The sequence below is a fragment of the Scylla paramamosain genome, chromosome 13 (genome assembly GCF_035594125.1).
Source record: "Scylla paramamosain isolate STU-SP2022 chromosome 13, ASM3559412v1, whole genome shotgun sequence".
Lineage (NCBI taxonomy): Eukaryota > Metazoa > Arthropoda > Malacostraca > Decapoda > Portunidae > Scylla > Scylla paramamosain.
Genome location: NC_087163.1, coordinates 1,352,343 through 1,376,614, shown reverse-complemented (window position 1 = coordinate 1,376,614; position 24,272 = coordinate 1,352,343). Strand labels below are relative to the sequence as shown.

General features: G+C 40.0%; 1 protein-coding gene across 1 annotated transcript in view; it reads right to left on the bottom strand.

The window, feature by feature from the left end:
* LOC135106289 (collagen alpha-2(IV) chain-like) overlaps positions 1–24,272 on the bottom strand; it is a 129,972-nt gene that overhangs the window by 6,867 nt on the left and 98,833 nt on the right. The window contains exons 6-22 of the mRNA XM_064015152.1: positions 23,615–23,839; positions 21,544–21,705; positions 18,967–19,101; positions 16,759–16,923; positions 15,833–16,025; positions 14,772–14,866; positions 13,251–13,437; positions 12,517–12,710; positions 12,180–12,384; positions 10,558–10,793; positions 9,125–9,287; positions 7,085–7,207; positions 6,556–6,708; positions 5,422–5,547; positions 4,167–4,390; positions 658–915; positions 49–172 (exon numbers count right to left, since the gene is read on the bottom strand). Coding sequence (XP_063871222.1) covers positions 49–172; positions 658–915; positions 4,167–4,390; positions 5,422–5,547; positions 6,556–6,708; positions 7,085–7,207; positions 9,125–9,287; positions 10,558–10,793; positions 12,180–12,384; positions 12,517–12,710; positions 13,251–13,437; positions 14,772–14,866; positions 15,833–16,025; positions 16,759–16,923; positions 18,967–19,101; positions 21,544–21,705; positions 23,615–23,839 — 2,968 coding nt within the window. The remainder of the gene's footprint in view (positions 1–48; positions 173–657; positions 916–4,166; positions 4,391–5,421; positions 5,548–6,555; positions 6,709–7,084; positions 7,208–9,124; positions 9,288–10,557; positions 10,794–12,179; positions 12,385–12,516; positions 12,711–13,250; positions 13,438–14,771; positions 14,867–15,832; positions 16,026–16,758; positions 16,924–18,966; positions 19,102–21,543; positions 21,706–23,614; positions 23,840–24,272) is intronic.

Here is a 24,272-nt window from a genome sequence, read left to right as displayed (position 1 = left end):
TGAATGGATCAGTCCATTATGTGGTCCAGTACAAAACGTCTGATTTACCTTGTGCTCCAGCGTTGCCCTTCTCTCCTCTTATGCCATCAAAACCTGATTCTCCCTTGTTACCCTTTGGACCAACAACAAGGTTACAGGCCTCTCCAGCAGTCCCAGGGAAGCCAGGCAGCCCCTGGGGAACAGCATTTTTATGTTATCTGTACTGCATGAGGTCTGCCTATATTTGAACACTTATCCTTTCTTGTGCATACATGTGTCCATCTATGTATCTAGATCTCACACTCAAACACTGCTAAATAAATATTTGTGTATATCTCATATAAATTAATTCTACACTTGCATGAACTATTCTAAATATAGTTAAAGCTTTCAATGTAGCATTTGATTTTATAAGTGCTCTATTTACTTCTCATAGTTTTACTTAATTCTTTACACTAATCTACCTCTCATCCTTGAAAGAGAGAGAGAGAGAGAGAGAGAGAGAGAGAGAGAGAGAGAGAGAGAGAGAGAGAGAGAGAGAGAGAGGAGAGAGAGAGAGAGAGAGAGAGAGAGAGAGAGAAGAGAGAGAGAGAGAGAGAGAGAGAGAGAGAGAGAGAGAGAGAGAGAGAGAGAGAGAGAGAGAGAGAGAGAGAGAGAGAGAGAGAGAGAATTGGTTACCTTGTCTCCTTTACGTCCTGGAAGGCCATCATTGCCTGGCAAACCTTGGTTTCCATTTAAACCATCCAGACCAGGAAGTCCTGGAGGGCCTTGTTCTCCTGGAAGACCTGGAGGACCAAATCCATCACGACCCTTAGGTCCAGGTAGACCCTGAGGTCCAGGTTTCCCAGGCTGGCCAAGCAATCCAGGTCGTCCTGGAGGACCAATGTTGCCTTTCTCTCCCTTCTCTGATGATATTCCAGCAATACCCGGTTGGCCCTGCAAGAATAAATTACCATTATGAACATTGCAGTAACATGATTCTTTACTGTTTGTTCTATTTTTAACATCCACCAGAAATTCTGAATTTTAAGATGTTTTTTTCCCATTTCAATCTGGAAAACTGAGGGTTCACTATATGAAACATATCAGTACTATGTATATTTTTGTAACACACTAAAATGTTTCATTGTGTATCTCTTGGTATACATATTTTTTGGTAAATTTAATTTTGTAGCAAAATATAAGTATTTGACAATGTTTGAATTAACCATGTGCTTCTATCTTGAATGTGCACTACCATTTGCTCTTGGTCCACTCATAACCAACAAAAGGGTGAAGGAATGAATTGTATAATGATGATGATATATATATATATGTATATAATATATATATATATATATATATATATATATATATATATATATATATATATATATATATATATATATATATATATATATATATATATATGTGTGTGTGTGTGTGTGTGTGTGTGTGTGTGTGGCACTCTCAGATGGTACAGTCACTGAGGGAATGGTGAAAAAATAAAATAACAAGGAAAATACACAAAAGGGGAGAGGATGAGGAAGGAAAGCCTCTTATATAATGGGAGGTGTTAGAATAATTGAGGGAGACATGGAAAAGAAGAATGAGAATGGAGAAGAGTGCAAGACTCAGTCCTCTCCTCTTCAATGTCTTATTTTCTGACTTTCCCTCTTTGCCATGCACTCAAGCACTCCTGTACGCTGATAACGTTTCCTTGCTTTGTTCTGCTTCCACTATCCAGGAGGCTCAGTTCAACTTTCAGCATGGGCTTGATGATGTCCACTTCTGGACGTGTTGGGGCCTGATGGTGAGTGCCCAGAAGTCTAGTCTTCTGTGCTTCACCCGAAGGTGCATTCCCAACATCCCAGTGGTCACCATTAATGGCTTCCCAATTTCCTTCAAAACCCACCACCAATTCCTCGGTTTACTGTTGGATGGTCTCTGCCTAACCTGGGGCTGCCACATGTAGTACTTGGTGACCTTGTGCCTCAAGAGCCTTAACCTCATGAAGTCCCTCGCAGGTGTCAAGTGGGGCGCAGACAGGCGTACTTTCCGCCGCTTTTATTGTTATTATATCCAGAGTCACCTGGACTACAGATGTGGAGTTTATGAAGCGGCCTCACCATCTCTACTCCAAAAATTTGAGGTAATTCAAAATTCAGCACTCTGCATTGCTTTGTGAGTTTTTAGATCCTCTCCAGTCACAGACCTTCAGGCAGAGTCCTCCCTATACTCACTGTCACATTGATGCTCTACCCTCCATGTCCATGCCTACTCCAAACTTGCATCCATCTCTAGTGGCCATGCCCTCCACTCCCTCCTCCCCCAACAGCATAGGGAATCCCTCCATGGTTCCCTACCATATCAAGCCCACACCCCCTTTATAAACAGAGACCTCTCCTTTTTTGCTACCCTCCAGGTCACCCCAACCTCCTTTCTCACTCTAGACAAGACCTCCACATTGGGCCCTTGATTCCCTCTCTCTTTTCAACAGTCTCTCAGGGGTTCTACATACAGACACCATGGTCCAAAGGCTGGCTGCCCAGTGCTGGGCAGGACCTCCTTCCTGACTCTTTTACACACACACTACAGACACTCGTTACACATATACACTGATGGCTCATGCCTTCCATCTCCTCCCTACACATATACAATGATGGCTCATGCTTCCCATCTCCCCTATCAGTTGGAGCAGCCATTTTCACACCATCATTTTGCATTGCCACTGCCTGCAGGTTGCCGGCCACCACCTCCATCCTTATGGCAGAACTGTTAACGAGGACCTCAAATTTGCAAGCATCCGTACCTGCCCTTGCTCAATAACACTTTTCACAGATTCCCTCACAGCCCTCCAACTTATCCAATGCCACTCCCCCAAGTTACACCACTCCCTCTGCCTCCAAATATATCACCTACTACACCAACTATCTACCTCAAATATTGACATCCACCTTCAGTGGGTCCCCTCCCACATTGGCTTTGTGGACAGCACTGTGGCCGACAGAACAGCAAATGAGGTCCACTCATACCCCTCTCCCATAGACGTTCCCACAGAACAGACTGACCAACCTATGGAAGGACTGTAACTTACACTGGGAAAGACACCTGACAGATGCCTTACAGTACACAAGACTTGGACGCATCAGACAGGACACACGACACCAGTGGTGGACCCACTCCCCCAACCGTATCTTAGACACTATTGTCACCAGACTCAGAATAGGGCACAGCCACCTCAATGCCCACATGCACGGGCTAGGCCTGATGGATACCCCTCATTGGCCTTGGTGCCCCACACAGCCAGACACTCCAGAACACCTGCTGCTACACTGCTCCCCACCACTCCCACTGTACTGCTCTCCTCCATTCACTGGTATCACTCCACATCCACAGACAATCATTAGCAGACCTCCTGGGTGGTTCCCATCACAGTAGCATGTTTTTTTTTCAGACTCATCACCGGTGTGACTGTAGGTGATTACCAACACTAAATACTTAAATTCCATTCAGTTTCAATCTTGCACCAACATTTCCTACTTTGGATTTCATCTCTCATACAATCATGTGGGACATAACACATACAACTAGGTAAAATACATACTTGTCTCAATCTTAATCTTACAGCAGAACTCTCATCAAGCTCTTCCTCCACTCTCACACAAGTATTTGCCTTTCTATAAATGGCCTTAATTCCTTGCAACAACTGTCCCCTACACCATAAACTTAAAGAACATTCCATAGAGTGTATCATGTGCTTTCTCTGGGTCCATCAAAGCTGCATACAACTTTCCACCTTTTCTTGAATCCTCATCTACTATAATTCTGACTGCAAAGCAGAGGAGCATTTAAGATAAGATTTAAAATTGTAAGCTAAGTCTCAGTATAATTAAGTGCAAAGTCTATTTTGCATGTGCAAGAATGTCCTCCACCACTTGGAAGAGGAATAAATCCCTGAGTTTTCATTACACACTTTCACTGCATTTCACTTGCATAACTCTTCAGCAATTGATTTTGCCAATGCACTGCTAAAAATAATCATCACTATTAATTCTTTCCATTGTTGACTCCACTGTTTGGTTCCACTTACATTACAGATAAAATTTACATCAACTGCACTACTCCGATTTTTCATTACACTACTGCAATCTTTGTTTTGAAACTATAAAGGGAAAATCCTAAGAGACAACACAAGAAAGGCTTACCATTAGTCCTCGTTCACCCTTGTCTCCTCTAGGTCCTTCCCTGCCAGGAACACCGACATCCCCTCGAAGTCCTTCAATACCTCTTTCACCTTTTTGTCCAATCTGTCCTGGGAGACCAGGACGACCAGCAAGGCCTGGGTTGCCTGGGAAGCCCATAATACCCATTTCTCCCTTTGGTCCTGGTGGGCCTGGCCGGCCATCATTGCCTGGCCGTCCAGGCAAACCTGAAGAAAAGTGTGTTAGCAAGTGTGCAGGCTGAAGTAAGGCACTCATACTCTTGCAGCACAGGAATGACTATTTTTTTAAAGTAAGAGGGCCACTGGCCAAAGGCAACAAAAATTTTGAATAAAAAAGACCCACTTGAATGCCAGTTACCATAGATGTGCCAAATAGAGAGAGAGAGAGAGAGAGAGAGAGAGGAGAGGAGAGGAGAGGAGAGGAGAGGAGAGGAGAGGAGAGGAGAGGAGAGGAGAGGAGAGGAGGGAGGGAGAGAGAGAGAGAGAGAGAGAGAGAGAGAGAGAGAGAGAGAGAGAGAGAGAGAGAGAGAGGAGAGGAGAGGAGAGGAGAGGAGAGGAGAGGAGAGAGAGAGAGAGAGAGAGAGAGAGAGAGAGAGAGAGAGAGAGAGAGAGAGAGAGAGAGAGAGAGAGAGAACAGAGGATAAGTGTCTTGAAACCTCCCTCCCAAAAGAGTTTAGTCATGGGAAGAAGAAAATACAGAAGCAAGCAGGGAGCTCCAGATTTTACCAGAGAAAGGGATAAATGATTGAGAATACTGGTTAATTCTTACATTAGAGGTGAGACAAAGAAGAAAGCTTTGTGCAGCAAGGCCATGGTGCAGAAGGAGGGAAGGCATGAAATTAGCAAGATCAGAGGAGCAATTAGTGTGGAAATAGCAGTAGAAGATAGCAAGAAATGTAACATTGCAGAGGTGAAAGAGAGGCTGAAAACAGTCATTTAAAGAGGAGTATGAGTGGAACCCCGACATACATGTGAAGTATACTCCATACAAGGATGGATAAGACCCCTGTACAGAGTTAGCAGCTGGGGGGAGGAGATAAACTGGCAGAGATGACTCAGAATGCCTAACTTCAAAGAAGCTATTTTAGCTAGAAATGAGATGTGAAGTTTCTAGCTTAGATTATAAGTAAAGACTGAGGATGTTCAGCGTAGAAAAGGACGACAGTTGAGTGTCACTGAAGAAGAAAGGATAGTTATCTGGAAGGTTGTGTTGTGGTTGTGAGAAGGTGATCCCTTACCTGGCTGTCCGGGGGCTCCAGATGATCCTTTGGGGCCAGCAGGACCTGCTAGTCCCCTGTCACCCTTGATGCCAGGCAAACCAACCATACCATTGCGTCCCGGTGGTCCTGGTATCCCATCAATACCTGCAGAGGATGACTGTATCATTGGTATCATTGTGATAAAGCATCACAAGTAACTTGAAGCAGTTTAAGCAAAACCTTGACTGTTCTATTTTAGTGAGCATGGAAAGTGGCCCAAAGTAAGGGAATTTCAAATAGTTAATACATGTAAGAGAGAGAGAGAGAGAGAGAGAGAGAGAGAGAGAGAGAGAGAGAGAGAGAGAGAGAGAGAGAGAGAGAGAGAGAGAGAGAGAGAGAGAGAAAGTCATTCATGACTTGTGTTGTCAAGGAAGGCTTTATGCCTAGGGAGCCCTCCTGGCATTGGGGCCCTGTCCCCAATTTGATGACAACTATTTTACTCTTCTTGACCTTAATACTCCTACTTCTGCATCTGTTGTTCTTCCTTTTATACTTACCTTGCACCTGCCCCCTCTCCTGTTTTGCCCTCATGCTTCCCAATACTCCAGTCAAACCAGGCATCTAGCTCTTTCTTACCTGTTTTACTCTTCCACTGCACTTGCCTCCTTCTTTGCTTCTTCTATACCCCCTTTCTCCCCTCTTTTGAAGTGTTCCTGTGTCCTGTCTGTCTCCTCACCCTCTTCAACTCCTGAGGCTTTGGATGTCACTGCAGATTATCTCACTAAATCTTTGATCATCACCCTTGCCTCTTCCCCTATGTCCATCCTCTCACAACCTTCTCCCTCTTTCCAGGGGCTATCCATTGATATACGAATACACCCTATTCATTCTCATACCTTTCCAACCCCCTTGTCCTGCTATCTCCAGTTGTCCTTTCCCTCCTTCCCTCCATGTGCTCACCCTCTCCTTGCTCTCCTGACCTTGTTTCTCCATGTCTGACTCAGTAACTCCTTAACTAATTTATTAAATTCTGTTTCCACACTGATCAGTTTCTAACACTTCTCCTCACTCATAATCAAACTGCTATGCTATATTAATAAAGAAGCAGCAATTTTTCTGTAAACAGTAAATGTTGCTTAGTTGACATGAGATTCCAAAACAAGAGTAACCCACCTTTCTGTCCATCCATGCCAGGGAGACCACGAGGTCCAGTCTGGCCAATCAATCCTGGAGGTCCCATGTCACCTTTGTCACCCTTCATACCAACCAGACCATGAAGACCTGGTATTCCCTTCTCTCCCTTGATACCAGGTGGTCCCTGTGGGCCTGCATCATAAAACAGATGATAAGAACTTCACTAAACTTAAGTTAAATCTGATGTATAGCAACATTTTGTTAATTTTCACCATAACTCATCTACCATGCCAATATGACTTGTTTTACATCTTCTGGTCTGTACCTTATTTGATGTACAGTAGCAAGACATACTTCACACTACTGACAAACACCTGGTTACACAATTCCTTGTGTTTCTACATAACACTATTTTTCTCATTCAATGTATCAGGTATTTCCAAGAGATCATCCTTTGCTGCAATTACAATCTGCTACAATATTAAGGATTAAAAAGTTTTTCCATTCTTGGTTACTGTGGTTCTCTATCTAAAAACTCAAAGGCACACAAACCACAAAAGCACCATACCTGGTGCACCAGGGGAACCATTTTTGCCGGGCAATCCTGGTAGGCCTTGTTCTCCTTTGATACCTGGGATGCCTGAAACTCCGGGCCGACCCACACCTGGCCGTCCCTCATCACCTTTGCTGCCTGCCGGGATTAATAATCAAGCCAGGTGAGAGCCATGGCAACTGGGCCAACAAGTTGGCAAACAATGTAAATGATTATGAAAGTGTGTTCTCACTGGAGAATTTGGTTGAATATCACACACACTACAATCCATAATGCTGAATGCAAGGAAAAAGCATTTTCATAATTTTACTTAAAGGAAGATTTCTGAACATTAAGAGTGTTCTCTTACAGTGAATTATACAATGTAATACATACTTTTCTAACAGTGATGTAAACTGAGTTGCAAGAAACAATTATTCATTAACATTAACAAAAAATAAATAAATAGATAAATAAACAAACAAAATAAAATAAAATAAAATAAAATAGATAAATAAATAAATAAATAAATAAATAAAAATATATTTACCTTGCATCTATGTAGGTAAAACTGTAAAGCATACTGTAATTATGTCCAAACAAAATAAAATAAAATAAAATAAAATAGATAAATAAATAAATAAATAAATAAATAAAAATATATTTACCTTGCATCTATGTAGGTAAAACTGTAAAGCATACTGTAATTATGTCCAAACATGTAGACATGCTAGTTAAGGTAGCTCATCTGTGTTTGCTTTACCTACTCATCTTTTATCCCTGAAAGAAATAGCAGCTCTAGGATCACTACAATTTTTTTTTCTTTTTTTATGTAGGAAGGACATTGGCCAAAGGCAACAAAAATCTAATAAAAAAAAATGCCCACTGAAATGCCAGTCCCATAAAAGGGTCAAAGCAGTGGTCAAAAATTGATGGATAAGTGTCTTGAAACCTCCCTCTTGAAGGAATTCAAGTCATAGGAAGGTGGAAATACAGAAGCAGGCAGGGAGTTCCAGAGTTTACCAGAGAAAGGGATGAATGATTGAGAATACTGGTTAACTCTTGCGTTAGAGAGGTGGATTGAATAGGGGTGAGAGAAAGAAGAAAGTCTTGTGCAGCGAGGCCGCGGAAGGAGGGGAGCCATGTAGTTAGCAAGATCAGAAGAGCAGTTAGCATGAAAATGGTGGTAGAAGACAGCTAGATATGCAACATTGCGGAGGTGAGAGAGAGGCTGAAGACAGTCAGTTAGAGGAGAGGAGTTGATGAGACGAAAAGCTTTTGATTCTACCCTGTCTAGAAGAGCAGTATGAGTGGAACCCCCCCAGACATGTGAAGCATACTCCATACATGGATGGATAAGGCCCTTGTACAGAGTTAGAAGCTGGGGGGGTGAGAAAAACTGGCGGAGACGTCTCAGAACACCTAACTTCATAGAAGCTGTTTTAGCTAGTGATGAGATGTGAAGTTTCCAGTTCAGATTATAAGTAAAGGACAGACCGAGGATGTTCAGTGTAGAAGAGGGGGACAGTTGAGTGTCATTGAAGAAGAGGGGATAGTTGTCTGGAAGGTTGTGTCGAGTTGATAGATGGAGGAATTGAGTTTTTGAGGCACTGAACAATAGCAAATTTGCTCTGCCCCAATCAGAAATTTTAGAAAGATCAAAAGTCAGGCGTTCTGTGACTTCCCTGCGTGATATGTTTACCTCCTGAAGGGTTGGATGTCTATGAAAAGACGTGGAAAAGTGCAGGGTGGTATCATCAGCGTAGGAGTGGATAGGACAAGAAGTTTGGTTTAGAAGATCATTAATGAATAATAAGAAGAGAGTGGGTGACAGGACAGAACCCTGAGGAACACCACTGTTAATAGATTTAGGAGAAGAACAGTGACCGTCTACCACAGCAGCAATAGAATGGTCAGAAAGGAAACTTGAGATGAAGTTACAGAGAGAAGGATAGAAACCGTAGGAGGTTAGTTTGGAAATCAAAGCTTTGTGCCAGACTCTATCAAAAGCTTTTGATATGTCCAAGGCAACAGCAAAAGTTTCACCAAAATCTCTAAAAGAGATAAACATTTTACCTTTGGCTCCATTTCTGCCACCCAGGCCTGGAAGTCCTCGTTCACCTTTATCCCCAGGGACACCTGGTGGACCCACTGATCCCTTTTCACCTCTTCGGCCTGACAGACCTGGTGCACCTGGCTGACCTGGCCTGCCTGGCTCACCCTTCTCACCATATATTCCCTGAAGAGGCAACATTGATGGGAATGTGAAGGCACCACAACACAATGGTGGAAAGAGAAGACACCACAACACAGCAATGGAGAGAGAAGACACCACAACGCAGTCATGGAGAGAGAGAAGACACTAAAATATTGCTATTTGAGGGGCATGTTTTGTTCAGGAAGCAATGCAGGTACTAGTGTTGTGATGTGAAAGTGGATAGAAGAAATTCAAGACAGTTGCTTTCATTAGTACTTTGAAACTCTCTTAGATGCAAGGACTATTGATATCAGGGGTAATATCACAGTATGATAGCAAAACTTGATGGTGATAAGGATAACTAAACGGACACATATCAGAGCAAAAGACCCAAGATCACAGCTGATGAATTCAACAAAACATTGGAACTGCATGTATTTGTCTGGAGTTGAGATATAGACAAGTTAATTCGGCATGTTCTGAGAATGACAGTTTCCCTAACATGACCATTTTTATATATTTTTATTTATTTATTTATTTATTTTTTTTTTCACAAAGTAGTTGGCTGTTGTGGCACTTACCTAACATAACCATTTATTTTTTTTTATTTATTTATTTTTTTACAAAGTTTAGGTCTTGGTTACATTCCTATCATAATGCCAAATGTGCTCTTGAAAAGTAAAAATTCCATAAATGTGAGTGTGCACCATAGTGTAAAAAGATAATTTGCATCAAGCGTACCAAGAGAAGGGATGAAAACAAGATGTTTAAGCGTAAGATAAGGAAAACAAATGGAGACCATCTTCTTATAAGTGTAAAAGAACAATGTAATATTATGTGAGCATGTGAAAAGAAGATAAATTAGGTGCAGAGGATGAATGAATGCTATATAAAAACTGCATCCTGAGTATTGATAGTTCTTCATGCAATGAGCAGAACACTAGTGATGAAAGTGATACTGCAAGCACTCTCTGTGTTCAGAATATTTTTACATTTTATGCTCTTTAATGGGAATGTCAATAACAGGCATATTGGGATTTCTATAGACAAATGAGTTAGAATCAAGTAATAGATTCCTTCAATAAGTTAGAGGTCTTGAATACTTACAGCAAGTGAGAATACCTAGTAACCAATTAGCTTTCACTCAAGTAACACATTTAATGTCTAACAGCATGAATAATGTATGATGAACCCTGCAGTCCATTTCATAGGGGACTCTGCTCTTTAGTGAAATCAAATAAATTCCTTTCACTTTTGGATGAAGATGACTAGTAATGTTGCAGTAATAGTCAACATAACTTTCATGACTTACACTAAGGCCCCTAATTCCTTTTTCTCCTGGAGGTCCTTGAGGGCCTGGGTCTCCCTTTTCTCCTGCTGGAGCAGTAACATTATCACACAAATGACTAGCCAAGGCATTTTCACCAGGTCGACCTCTTTCTCCCTTCTGGCCCTTGTCACCGTCATAACCATCGGATCCTCTATCTCCTTTCTGACAGATTCCTGGGAAACCCCTATCACCTTTTGTTCCATCCAAGCCTCTCAAACCTGCAGGACAAAAGGCAGATAGATATAAGTAATTAGATGAGTAATTATCAGCTTTCCCATCTCGACTTCAACCATTTAACTTTCTTACCTAATACTATGTGGGGAACAAGATTTATGTGATTGTGGCAGTCACTGTGTACCAGTGATATTGTGATAATCTACAAGAACTAGGTAAGACAAGTGGACAACTGGAAAGATGGGTGCTGATAAAAAGTGACAAAAGTGGAGAGTAGGGGAACTATAGAATCATAATACTTATTATATAGTGGTTTTGAGTTTCCATAAAAATTTCAGATAGAATCCATAACAATACTTATTATATAGTGGTCTTGAATTTCCATAAAAAATTCAGATAGAATCCATAACAGACTTTTCACTACCTGTTCCCCTGAAGACTTATGAGCCAAGGATTAACTTCCATATCTGAATAGCATTTAGTGAATATTATTACAAAAGACAAGAGCTTCCTCTTGTCCACAATCCTCAAAAAGAAGTATGCTGCTTCTTTCATGTTCATGGATTTGCTGTTTGTGGTTAAAATATAAGTGGATTTTTTCTCTGTGGTACAAATCTGCTTACTTTCACCTTTAACACTTACCCATTAGTTTTAAAATAAATGAGACCACCAGTGACTTTATATGAGAAGAAAGAAATAATTTCTAAGTAAGAAAGTGGACAGACTCATAGCAGTAACTACTAAATATTGCAGTCAATAACTCACAACTCATGGAAAATACAGGGCTTAACTTTCCATAAAGAGAAAGATTGCAACCGACCATCTGAGCCACTCTTAGTCATGATGTAGATGTTACAGGTAGCTAATGAATCAGATCAAGAATCAAGAGTGGGTGATATTCCCAATCTGTATCTTTCTCTTAATATCAAAAGTTCAGTGCTGCATTTTTAGATTATTTTGAGTTAAATCATTATCCATGAATCAGTAGTGTGAGAAAAGCAGTCATCTTAACTTTCTGAATTTGTTTTGTTACAAGGCATGGTGTAGATTTGCTCTCACTGTTTTAGTAAGTGTAAAGACTTTTACAGAGATGCACCAAACATCAGTGAGTTGCAGCCAGAGGACAACCAATGCTCTGCTCTGAGGTGCCAAAAGCCAGCCATACTCATAACATAGGCTATTGAAAATTGAGTTATATTAAAAGAAATGCCTGAAAATGTCTGGTAATTTTCATTTAAGGCAAAGTGGGAGAATGTTGAGTTGGGCAACAGAGCCATCAGGCTAACATAGGGGAGATGGAGAAGAATCAATTCCAAATATGTATTGCATGGCATGAGTACACACACACACACACACACACACACACACACACACACACACACATGCATGCATGCCTATCTGTATGAGTACACCCATTATCAGAGCATTACCTTTCTCTCCTTTGCGCCCAAACAAACCAGGAAGGCCCTGACGACCTTTACTTCCACTTAAACCTTTCTCTCCCTTCTCTCCAGGTTCACCTCGAAACCCTGGTCGACCCTTTTCGCCCTTTTCACCTGGAGGTCCTGGGTAGGCAACAGCAGAATCACCCTTTTCTCCTTTGGCACCTAAAAGGCCTGGCTGGCCTGCTAAACCCTAGGAGAAATAAGGAGAAACATGTTGGCAATATGCTAATGCTGTGATGATTAGTGTCTTTACCTAAGTGTATCTTCCATTTTTTACTCTCATTTTCTGATCTTATCTCCTTAATTAATCCTAGCCCCTTACCTCCTTGCCAGGCAGTCCAGGCACCCCCACCTGGCCATCTTCACCTCTCTCGCCTGGGTAGCCAATAGGTCCTGGTGGACCGCGTGCTCCTGGAATGCCTGCATTGCCTTGAGGTCCTGGGAAACCCTTCACACCCTTCTCACACTCACCACACTCACAGTCCTGGCCAGCATCACCTTTACCTCCAGCCCGACCTACAGTAAAAAAAAAATTTAAATAATGACAGCACAACATGATCACAACTCCTATATGACTCAAGTAAACAACTAATGTGATAATGTGTTTATTGGCTGACTACATTGCCATCTAACATAACGAGTCTCATTACACCTGTGTCCTAAATTAATCTGGAATAAAATGAGGAGTATATAAGTGAGTGTTGACAAGACCATCTGATTTTTTAAACATTCTCTACCTCCAACACAACTACTACTACAACATGCTGCAACACTATACATATCTCAATATCATTTTGGATTCTTTTATACTGTCATTAACACTACATTTCTCAAACCATCACAACATTCCTAACCATCATGCATCTCTAACCACCATGACATAATCCTATTGCCACCAGCATCACAATAAACTCTTTATCATGACCACATTCACTCCCCATAGTCACTGCTACTATCACACACTTCTCCTTCCACATTACATCTATCACACTCCCCTCTACCTCAACATCAAATACTCTCCCCAGCACCACCACCACCACCACCACACTGCTTCACCTGGTATGCCATCCCGGCCAGGGATGCCTGGCACGCCACGTAAACCACGGTCGCCAATTTCTCCAGGTTCTCCAGGGGTGCCATCCTTGCTGTCCCCAGGTGTGCCCCTAAGCCCCATGGGTCCTTGGGGTCCAGGGATGCCATCCCTCCCGGAAATGCCTGGTTGTCCTGGGTCTCCTGGTTCCCCCTATTCAAAGTTGGAAAGGACTTTACTTTTCTCCTTCTCTTAAAAATTTAAGAATGCAGATAGAAGGTTATGAAGAAATGGAAATACTACTACTCATTGCTGCTATATATATATATATATATATATATATATATATATATATATATATATATATATATATATATATATATATATATATATATAAAAGGAAATGATGGGGGGCAAAAGCCTCTTGATGTTGACTCCATAAACAATTGACTATTCAAATGTTTCATGCTATGTATCTACAAAACACAAGTAAAAATAAATGGAAAAAATCTACTCAGTACTTTAAAAGTACAATAGCATAATGAACATTGCATACGAATAAGAATATACAGCCAGTCCTCAACATTAACCAGGGTTAAATATTACACATCCATGAATGATAAAAGTCTGTGAATAATTTGGTGTGCCACTTTAAAAAAACACTTCTGACTCCTAATGGCCTTGTTTAAGTAAAGAAAACCTCTACACACATGTACTTACAAACACTTAATTTTATATTTAATAAGAGAGAAAGTAAAACAATGATGAATATTTTGGTGTTGTCTCTTGCTCAATCTTCCTAATTCCATATCACCAACACAACTGGCAATGCTGCGTCAAAACTGCTATCACCACCACACTCTCTACTTTTCTGACTCCCTTTCTTTACCTTATTATTACCTTATTACCTTTCTTTACCTAAAAGAGGATGACCAAGACTCATTAGAGTAACCATGACAAAACCCATACCGGCAATCAGATGTATGTAAGATTGTGAAGTGATAGATGCATAAGAATCTTCCTGCTGAGGGCAGATTAAAAACTTTAGAGAGGCAGGAATTTAAAGCAATAGGATGTTTGAAGGATTAGAGTGGTCACCCTTTTTAAGAACAGACTGAGTATCAGAAAACTTTCAGCAAGAAGATAAGCTAAATGTTCACAAAGCTGGTAGAGTTTGACTAGACAAGGTGCAAACAAAGAGGCACAGTTTTGGAGAACAATAGGAGGGGCTCCATCGGGTTCCATGAATGCTGAACCAAGAAATGTTGTGGGTTGGCTGTAGTATATAGAGGAATAAACTCTGTCCCTTTCTTAATGTATCCTCTTATGTCATATAATCCACTTCATCTTGACATATAGTAATTAATTTAATCTACTCTAAATTAAACCTAACCCTTTTTTTTCAATCTCTATTTTCACTTATGTGTACTGGCAATAAATAAGCCTTATTTTTCCTGAATTTATTATTCTAGGGTTTTTAGCCAACCTGTTTTTTTTTTTTTTTTTTTTTTTTCAGTAAGAAAAATTACTGCATTTTGTTAACTTACTGCAATGGAGAAGCACTTGTTTCCTTTGGGTCCTGGACGGCCAGCTTCCCCGCGCTCACCTGGCAGGCCTGGTGGTCCTTGTGGGCCTGAATCACCTGCACCACAATACATGCCTTTAGTGACTCATTCATATATTCTTTACAAGTTTTAAGCCAATTTTCTGAGTCAGCTTCATAAATTTAATTTTCTACAGTAACTTGGGTGGAACTCAGACACAGTACAAGGACAAACAGCAAGTCAAATAGCCAAGTGGGTGACATGGGTAATAGTAACATAAAGCTATGAAGTGTCCATAAAAATATGAAAATAAGTGTAATACAACTGACTGCAATATGAATATAAATTTAGAAAGTGCAAAAATCACTAAACAAAAAAATGATATATATATACAGTATCACTTGGTCATTCATATACTGATCCCTGACAACTGTTTTCATCAATCTAGTGACTGTAGTTTACATGATAGTCTGTATCTAGTGACTTAGTCTACATGTTTATAGTCTAAGTGCTCTTGATTGAAAATCTCAGAAGTTTCTGAATCTTCCCTCTATTGTGCCTTATGAATGAAAAAAAATAGGAAATTAATGGATTATGAAGTAATGAATGTTAACAAATACTGCAAATGTAAAGATAGCATGCCTGAAATTGCACTGTGTTTGCTCTACTTGGCTGATAGAGCAATGGAAGACTTAGTGAGTAGGTACTGTGAACTGATACATTCAATGAAAACCTGGGCTATTATCATATTTGTTTGCTGATATAATACATTTCTTTATGAAGAGAATGCATAAAGGTTTATCCTATGTCTTATATGTCTATAATAAAATGAACAACTTTTGTAAAAGATGTTTCTAAAATACAGGCATTTCTTATACACCAGTGCATCTTCTATGCTTGCCTTTACAGTAACTCTGAGTTTTGAAGAGTGGTCAACTCCTCTGTTTGAATAAATCAGTACAGAAAAAAAATTACACAAAAAATATAAATTAATAAAGTTATTTGTCACATGCAAAACCATAACCATTAAACCTTCTGTTGCCTGTTTTTGAGCAAGTACCCACCTGGTCGTCCACTGACACCCTTCTCTCCCTTGAGGCCAGGAGAACCCTCCCTTCCAGGGTTTCCAGGTTGGCCAGGACCACCTGGCACACCTGGAGGTCCACGGCGGCCCGGCTGCCCGTCTATACCATCCTTGCCTCGAGGACCTGGCAGGCCAGTCAAGCCCTTAGGACCAGGTGGACCTTGTGGGCCACCCTGAAGTGAAACATTTGGTATTAGAGGATGAAAAAAGTCCTCACCTGCTTTCCCATTCCTCCTCAGGTCCACCAGTTTACTTAAGATATTAAAGTATGACTGGTTAATAAAAGACATTTTTATATGTCTTTTTATCCCTCAAATATCACATTTGAAACTTATATTATTATCACATTATTATTATACAATTTCAGTGTGTGTCTTTTCCCACCATTCCACTAATCCACATTTTACACCACTTGCACAGATGCTCACATTACACCTCTTGTACACACCTTCATTGCTCTCACCTTTCCATCTTATCACCCCAAATGCTCCTCTCAGATAATTAATTTCCAAAGCACACACTCAATTGTTATGCCCAATTCCATGACCAGATCTCTGATCCATACATTAATGTTGGTAGAAAATACTATTCCCTTAAGCTCTCTTCATATCCATAGACACATTTCTCCCTTTTGTGACCTGCCTGTCTTTCATAACCTTCTCTCTCTTATCTCACCATCTATCTTACCATGTTTACCTAGCACTGTCCCCAGATAAGCTAACTCACCTCCTCCATTCTCACTCCTCCCAAACCACAGCACACCTTCTTAAAGCCAGCATATTTGCTCTAAAAGGTATCCAAAAGTTACATACATTTTCACAGTTAGATAAAATAAAGATTCAAGCTCATTTTTGGAAAATCTCAAATGTCTGTAGAGAATATAATTTAACCACAGGCAACACTCACCTTGGAAGGTCCTGGAGGACCTTGGTTTCCTTTCTCACCATCTCTGCCAGGATATCCTGCTTCACCTTTGTCTCCTTTGAGACCTGGCAAACCATCAAGGCCAGCTGGTCCCAGGTCACCCTTGTAACCATTGGGGCCAGGTGGACCAGGAAAACCTTCACGTCCCTGGAGAGAGTTACTCTTCAGTTATGCACCTTTTTAGGAACAGGCTGAATGTAGGCAAACTTCCAGCAAGAAGGAAAGGTAGATGTTGACAGACAGAGCTGAAAGAGTTTGACTAGGCAAGGTGCAAGCACAGAGGCACAGTTTCGGAAAACAAAAGGAGGGACCCTATCAGGTCCATAAGCCTTCCGAGGGTTTAGGCCAGCAAGGGCATGGAAAACATCATTGCAAAGAATTTTAATAGGTAGCATGAAGTAGTTAGAGGGTGGAGGAGAGGGAGGAAAAAAGCCCAGAATCATCCAAGATAGAGTTTTTAACAAAGGTTTGAGCGAAGAGTTCAGCTCTAGAAATAGATGTGATAGCAGTGGTGCCATCTGGTTGAAATAAAGGAGGGAAAGAAGAAGCAAAGTTATTGGAGATATTTTTGGCTAGATGCCAGAAGTCACGAGGGGAGTTAGATCTTGAAAGGTTTTGACACTTTCTGTTAATGAAGGAGTTTTCGGCTAGTTGGAGAACAGACTTGGCATGGTTCCGGGCAGAAATATAAAGTGCATGAGATTCTGGTGATGGAAGGCTTAAGTACCTTTTGTGGGCCACCTCTCTATCATGTATAGCACAAGAACAAGCTGTGTTAAACCAAGGTTTGGAAGGTTTAGGTCGAGAAAAAGAGTGAGGAATGTATGGCTCCATGCCAGACACTATCACCTCTGTTATGCGCTCAGCACACAAAAACAGGTCTCTGACATGGAAGCAGTAGTCATTCCAAGGAAAATCAGCAAAATACCTCCTCAGGTCCCCCCAACTAGCAGAGGCAAAACACCAGAGACACCTTCGCTTAGGGGGATCCTGAGGAGGGATTGGAGAGATAGGACAAGGTACAGATATGAGATTGTGATCGGAGGAGCCCAACGGAGAAGAAAGGGTGACAGCATAAGCAGAAGGATTAGAGGTCAGGAAAAGGTCAAGAATGTTGGGCGTATCTCCAAGACGATCAGGAATACAAGTAGGGTGTTGCATCCATTGCTCTAGGTCGTGGAGGATAACAAAGTTGAAGGCTAGTTCACCAGGATGGTCAGTGAAGGGAGAGGAAAGCCAAAGCTGGTGGTGAACATTGAAGTCTCCAAGAATGGAGATCTCTGCAAAAATGTGAGACACCTACAGAAACTTGGAAAGATGGATAAGTCATAAAGTGCTTGTGACAGCCTAAACAGAATAATCAGGGTGAAAGTGGATAGAGAGTTTGGTCTTGTTTCAGGGAGGAGTACAACTGATTTAATAATCATTGTGAAACTCTTCTAAGACAAGATCTTGTAAAGAAAAACTAAGTCACAGTTTGCAAGTTGATTTACATTATGCTTGTTGAGATATGGCTTAAATAAAGGCCACTATATGAAAAAAGAGAAAACTGACATTAACATAAAGAAAAGTTATCATGGTATTCTGCAAGAAGGGATAAACTGCATTAGATTTTGAAAACAAGCTGAAGGTGGAAAAGTGCATGCAAAGGGAGAGCTTTAAGTGTGGAGAAAGGTACTTAAGGAAATGGGAAACTTAAAATTCTTGGGATCAATAATATGAAGACATTGAGAAATTTAAGATGAAATACAGGGCAGTAAAATAAATGATGAACTTGAAAATATTCACACCTTACAAGAGACAATTATCCATGTAAGAGAGAGAGAGAGAGAGAGAGAGAGAGAGAGAGAGAGAGAGAGAGAGAGAGAGAGAGAGAGAGAGAGAGAGAGAGAGAGAGAGAGAGAGAGAGAGAGAGAGAGAGAGAGAGAGAGAGAGAGAGTAGTATATGAAATGACTAGAATATGTATTATGAAAAGATAAGAGGTGGGAAAAATGGATGAACACAAGACTCCTGTGGAACATTCTGCCATAACCATCCCTTGAAGGAACCTCTCCAAAAGAAGAAAAGGAATCAGAGATGATGATGATGGTGATGATGATGTAATACAAATTATTAAAAAAACAATACTCTGTGTGTGTGTGTGTGTGTGTGTGTGTGTGTGTGTGTGTGTGTGGAAGTTCATCACGTACAGCAGGACCAGGTAGGCCAGGTAGACCTTTCTCTCCAGGAGCACCTTTCTTCCCCAAGTCACCTTTGATACCGTTGATGCCTGGTATGCCATCACGTCCTCTCATACCTCTGGCACCTTTGTCTCCTTTGGTGCCCTGAAAAGTAAGAATTAATGATGTGTCAAGCATGGAGTATATGGCATATACTACAACATGATATGGCATGACAACCTGTCTTGGCTATACCCGTCCAAAGAGGATTCCAGACTGGTATATAGATAATAGACTAAACTGAATACAAACTGTTATCACCATTCTTAAATTACTTATCTATATGTCACACTGTTGTACTTACAAGAGAGGTAGCAGATATAAAGTCACCACACACACACACACACACACACGCACACACATAAACATTCCCTGATACAGTACAAAGCCTCTAAACTGAAACAGTTCCTCAGGCTCAAGTGGGAAGGACCATTCCTCATCAATCACACTTTGTGGAGGTCAGCTACACAACAAAGTCATGTTTCTCCACATCAGGATCATAAGGCTGAACTGGTTTACTTCTGCTGTGCAATGTTAGATCCATCCTCCTCCTCCCCACTATTGATCTGATGAGCTAATTGGATTAAATGGAGTAGGAAATTATCACAGATGCTTCCAAAACTATATCCCATTTGTACATTCACTACTACTCCTTGCTTCAGATATTTTTTTGCATCTCATACCCTCCTCATACAATAAATCCATTTCATTCAAGGCCTTCTCCTTAGCTTTACAAAACCATAACCAATCCAGTTGGTAATTTTTTTCATCAATGGCCTTTCTATCCTCTCTATTTGTCCAAACCATCACATTTCCTGCTTTGCTTGACCAGCTAACTCTTTTCCAACAATAATTCTTCATGTTTCCTTATTTCTCTCCCTTCATTTGTGATGCCTCACTCCTCCTAGAAGCTCTCACTTTATCTATGTGTTCACAAATATTCCAGAAACAAGTCACTTCCAATGCATTCAGTTTCCTCTTCTCTTCCACTCACATGCTTCATGTTTCACCTCATACAATGTCATCACTCCCACACAGTCTCATGCAACTTACTCTTTCCATTCATTTCAAGTGAACTGCAGCTTAACAAACAGTTAATTCTTCACCACACCTTTCTTGTTTCATTCATTCTACACACACTTATATATATTTCTCCAGCTACAGCAACTTGTGATCCTACATACCTGAAACATTCTAGTTCCACAAGTATTTTAACATTCAAAACTACATTCATCATTCAAACTTCTATTCATTTCATACACTTCACTAATTTACTCTCACTCTTGATCAATCTTAATTTCTTCCTTCAACACTTCCAAATTCTTTATTAGCTGTCTCAATCACTCCTCTAAATCAACCAGGATTGCAGTATAACCACTGAACATTGGCTGATTTAGATTCGACATCCCAGCATCAGCATTCACCAGACTGAAATCTCTACCTAACATTCTTGCATGGCATCACTATTCATATGAATATCAAACAACAGAGGGGTCACCACACATGCTAATGCAGTCTTGCTGAAACTGGAAACCAATCAGTCATATTAATTTCCACTTGAATACACACTTTACTATTCAAATTTTCACTAACTCCCTTTGACAATGTACTATATACCTTGCCCATACAGTCTTAAAACAGTCTATAGCTCTTCCCAGTCTATTCTGCCATAGCCGTCTTGAAATCTCTTTTAGTGTCCAAATCACATCCTTGCTTTTTTGCCAAATACTTTTCACATACCTAGCTCACAGCAAAAAGCTAATTCATGCGACCTCTCTCTCCTTTTAAAAAGCACACTACTCCTCACAGATCCCTACTTCTGTCCTCTCTCGAAACTTTCTAATCAACAACTCCCCATACACTTAAGCTAAAATTATTGCAATACTTATACCTCTGAAACTACAACATTCATACTTATTACTCATACATTACTTATTACTTACAGTAGATAACCATACATGCACTCCCCACGTCAATTAGTGCCATACTTCTTATGAAGCATACAATCTACTGCTTTAACTCAACAAGTAAAAAAGCAACTTTTCAAAGATTTAATCACACATCCAGCCAAGCCTGAAGTTTTGAGAGCTTTCGTCTCTTTTACTGTTTCTTGTACTTTCTCTTTTATGATCAAAGACTTATTTAATTCTCCTGGCTCCTTCATTCCTTGATCCATTCCTCATGCAACAAACAGTATATGTTATATAACCTGTGTGCACATTTTTTCACATCTTACAGGTGTGAGACGCAAAAGATTGAATCAATCATCAGCCAATGGCAACATAATGATGTTGAAGTTAAAGCACTTAACAGAGTTCATCAACTGGTTATGGATTTGCATTATGTCCTCACAGCAAGATGAAGTTTTTACTTGACTGGATGTAATGAAATATACAACAATAAATATATTTGACTTTATAGAGTACCAAGAGCAGATCATAAATGGCAAATTTCCAAAAAACTTCCAGAAGCTTGCGGTTGCTTGGCATCACAGACAGTGTAACAGAGATGAGGAAATGTAAAATTCTAAAAAATGTAAAAACCAACCAGCAGAGCAATTCCAGTACAATTTGGATATATCTGAGGCTTTATGGGGCAATCTTGCACTTCACCCTTTTCTCCCTTCTCTCCCTTTTGTCCTGGAGGTCCCTTGAAGGCTACTCCCATTGCTCCTTTGTCTCCCTTGGAACCAGCATATCCTTTTTCACCCTGTAAATAACATTAGAAGATTTGTCCACGTAATTATATAATGTGATGGATGATATAATGAGATCTTGCTGAAATTTAGTGAAGATGACATGGTTGGATGGGAAAGACTGAAAGATGTAATTACATGACTACAACTCATTAAAAACATGTCTGCTTAATTTCATGAATAGAAAACTATCTAATTATGTGCCTCATTGACATCAGTGATAGGAGTGGCTTGTAATTATCTTATCCAAGTGTCTGGACAAAGAAAACTGAGGGAAAGGTAAAAGAAGCAACAAAGATGAGTTTTCAGTATCATTTGGTGTAGGTTTCAAAGAAAATGTTGAGAGTGGATGATGGGAATCATTCAAGAATCTATTCTACTGGAATCAGTCATGTTAATTTGTAAGTGGTTTTCTACATCATATGATGTGATCAATGTGTTATACATCCAGGTTTTCCCCATTATGTGACATCTTGCAATTAAATTTCCCTATATACACAAAATTTCCTACATGGGCATTTACTGGTGTCACACATCTTTCACAAAGTGAAGGCAACTAGTCTAGTATCTTTCCTCATTGACAGTTTACTGTACTGTTGTTCATCAAGGCAAGTGAATGCTGCATCACTCTGATTTGTGCTAGCATGTATGACAATGATAGAAATTATTTCACTGAACAGGAGGCAATTACTCATTGTCAGGAAAGTGTAGCTGATAATGAAATTATAAATATTATGTTCCCAGTGGGAGATGAAGTGACAGAGGAGGAAAATTTTATATTGAGTATTTATTTATTTATTTTTTAATGGGGGGAATGGGTTATTCTAATATACATATATATAAAAAAGAATTACAGTTAGTGTAGGAACATTACCTGGAAATTTATGTAACAATGATGCTCTCTCCCCCATAATAGCAATTGCAACATCTACAGAGTTCACATATTTGCAGATTTTTCCAGCATTGCATTTAAGTGCTTATTTTAGCCTTTAACTCTTATCCATGAGCTGTGAGAGCAGAGTGAGAAAAAGTGGTATTATAAGTGAAGAAAAATTATTTCCAAGCAAGAAAGTGGAAAGAGTTTTAACAGATGTTGAGAGCTGAATACTGCAAGAGAATATGTAAAAGCAGCAACAGCAGTGATGGCAAATATGAAAAAGGAAAACATGAAAAATGCTGTTGCATCACCACCATACATATTCCCAAACAGTACTGAACACATACATCTGCTAAAACTCTTTCCATTTTCTTGCTTGGAAATTATTCTCTTATAATGCCAGTGCCTATTTCACTCTTCTCTCACAGATGTTAAAGAAATTTTGAAGACAAAAGTACGAAGAAATATACAGCACAGAACCTTCCTTATAAAAAAGAAGACAGTAATTAATAATTTCAACTTCTTCTGAATCTTGCTGATGACTTTTGATCATAACTAAGTTGTAACATGAAGATCAAAAGTGAAAAGACTGAAATGTCTACCCATCATCTTGCTCCTCACATGGAAAATTCTGTGCTGTATTTTCTCCTTATCTTTTACTTTAAGCGTTATCCTAGACCCGAGAAAATAGTGTGATACAGGTAATTTTCTACTTTCAAGTCTCAACATCTAATTCCTAATTGCCATCCTACCAATACATCTAAACCACATCAGTCTATCTTGTCCAACAAAAATTAATGGATATACAGGAAGAGTACAGAGATAAAGACAAATAATTAGATGGACACACTAATAAATGGATACAAAGATACATATAGGTTGATCATTAAGCAGATATGGATACATATTAAATGGATAAAAGTGTATAAATAACCAGATTGACAATAATGATGATAATAAAAACAAACTAATTCAGAGTAATAATGAAAATATCCTGTGTGTTGACTGGTACTGTGTGAGTAGCTACAATGTAATGCATGGCTCACCTTCTCTCCATCTCTTCCTCTGTAGCCATCCTCTCCTTGGGGCCCAGGCAAACCAGGTGGCCCCTGTGGCCCCTGCCGACCATCACGGCCTGGCTCACCCTTTTCTCCCTTGAAGGAGGTGCAAGGCCCAATTGCAGGTTCTCCCTTTATGCCCTTCTGACCCTCTGGACCACGGAAACCTCTTGGGCCTGGTGGTCCAGGAAGGCCAGGCACCCCTGGTTCACCCTGTGGAAACAATACATATATGTACCACAGGCACATCAATAACAACAATATTTAATTTTTACTGATTAGGGAAAGGACCCAGTAAAATTATAAAATTTTTAGTTATGAACCTATTAATGTGATACTGAAGAGAAAGTTAAGACCATTATAGAGATTAAATGCTATTGTTCAAAAGTCCATTTCTCTCTCCATTTTGGCTCCTTTACCCTCCACTGATCACCCTTCCACTCAAATCTTCTAAATCTACCTTCTCCTACAGCTTTTATTATAAAGTACATGACTCTTATGAGACAAAGGTTATTATATGGTCTTTAAAGAAAAAAACTGAACAAGCACAGATACTGAGACTGGTGTGAGGACCACACCATTGTGGCTTAGGCTCTGTATACTATAAATAGCTAAATATAACTATGTGTATACACACACACACACA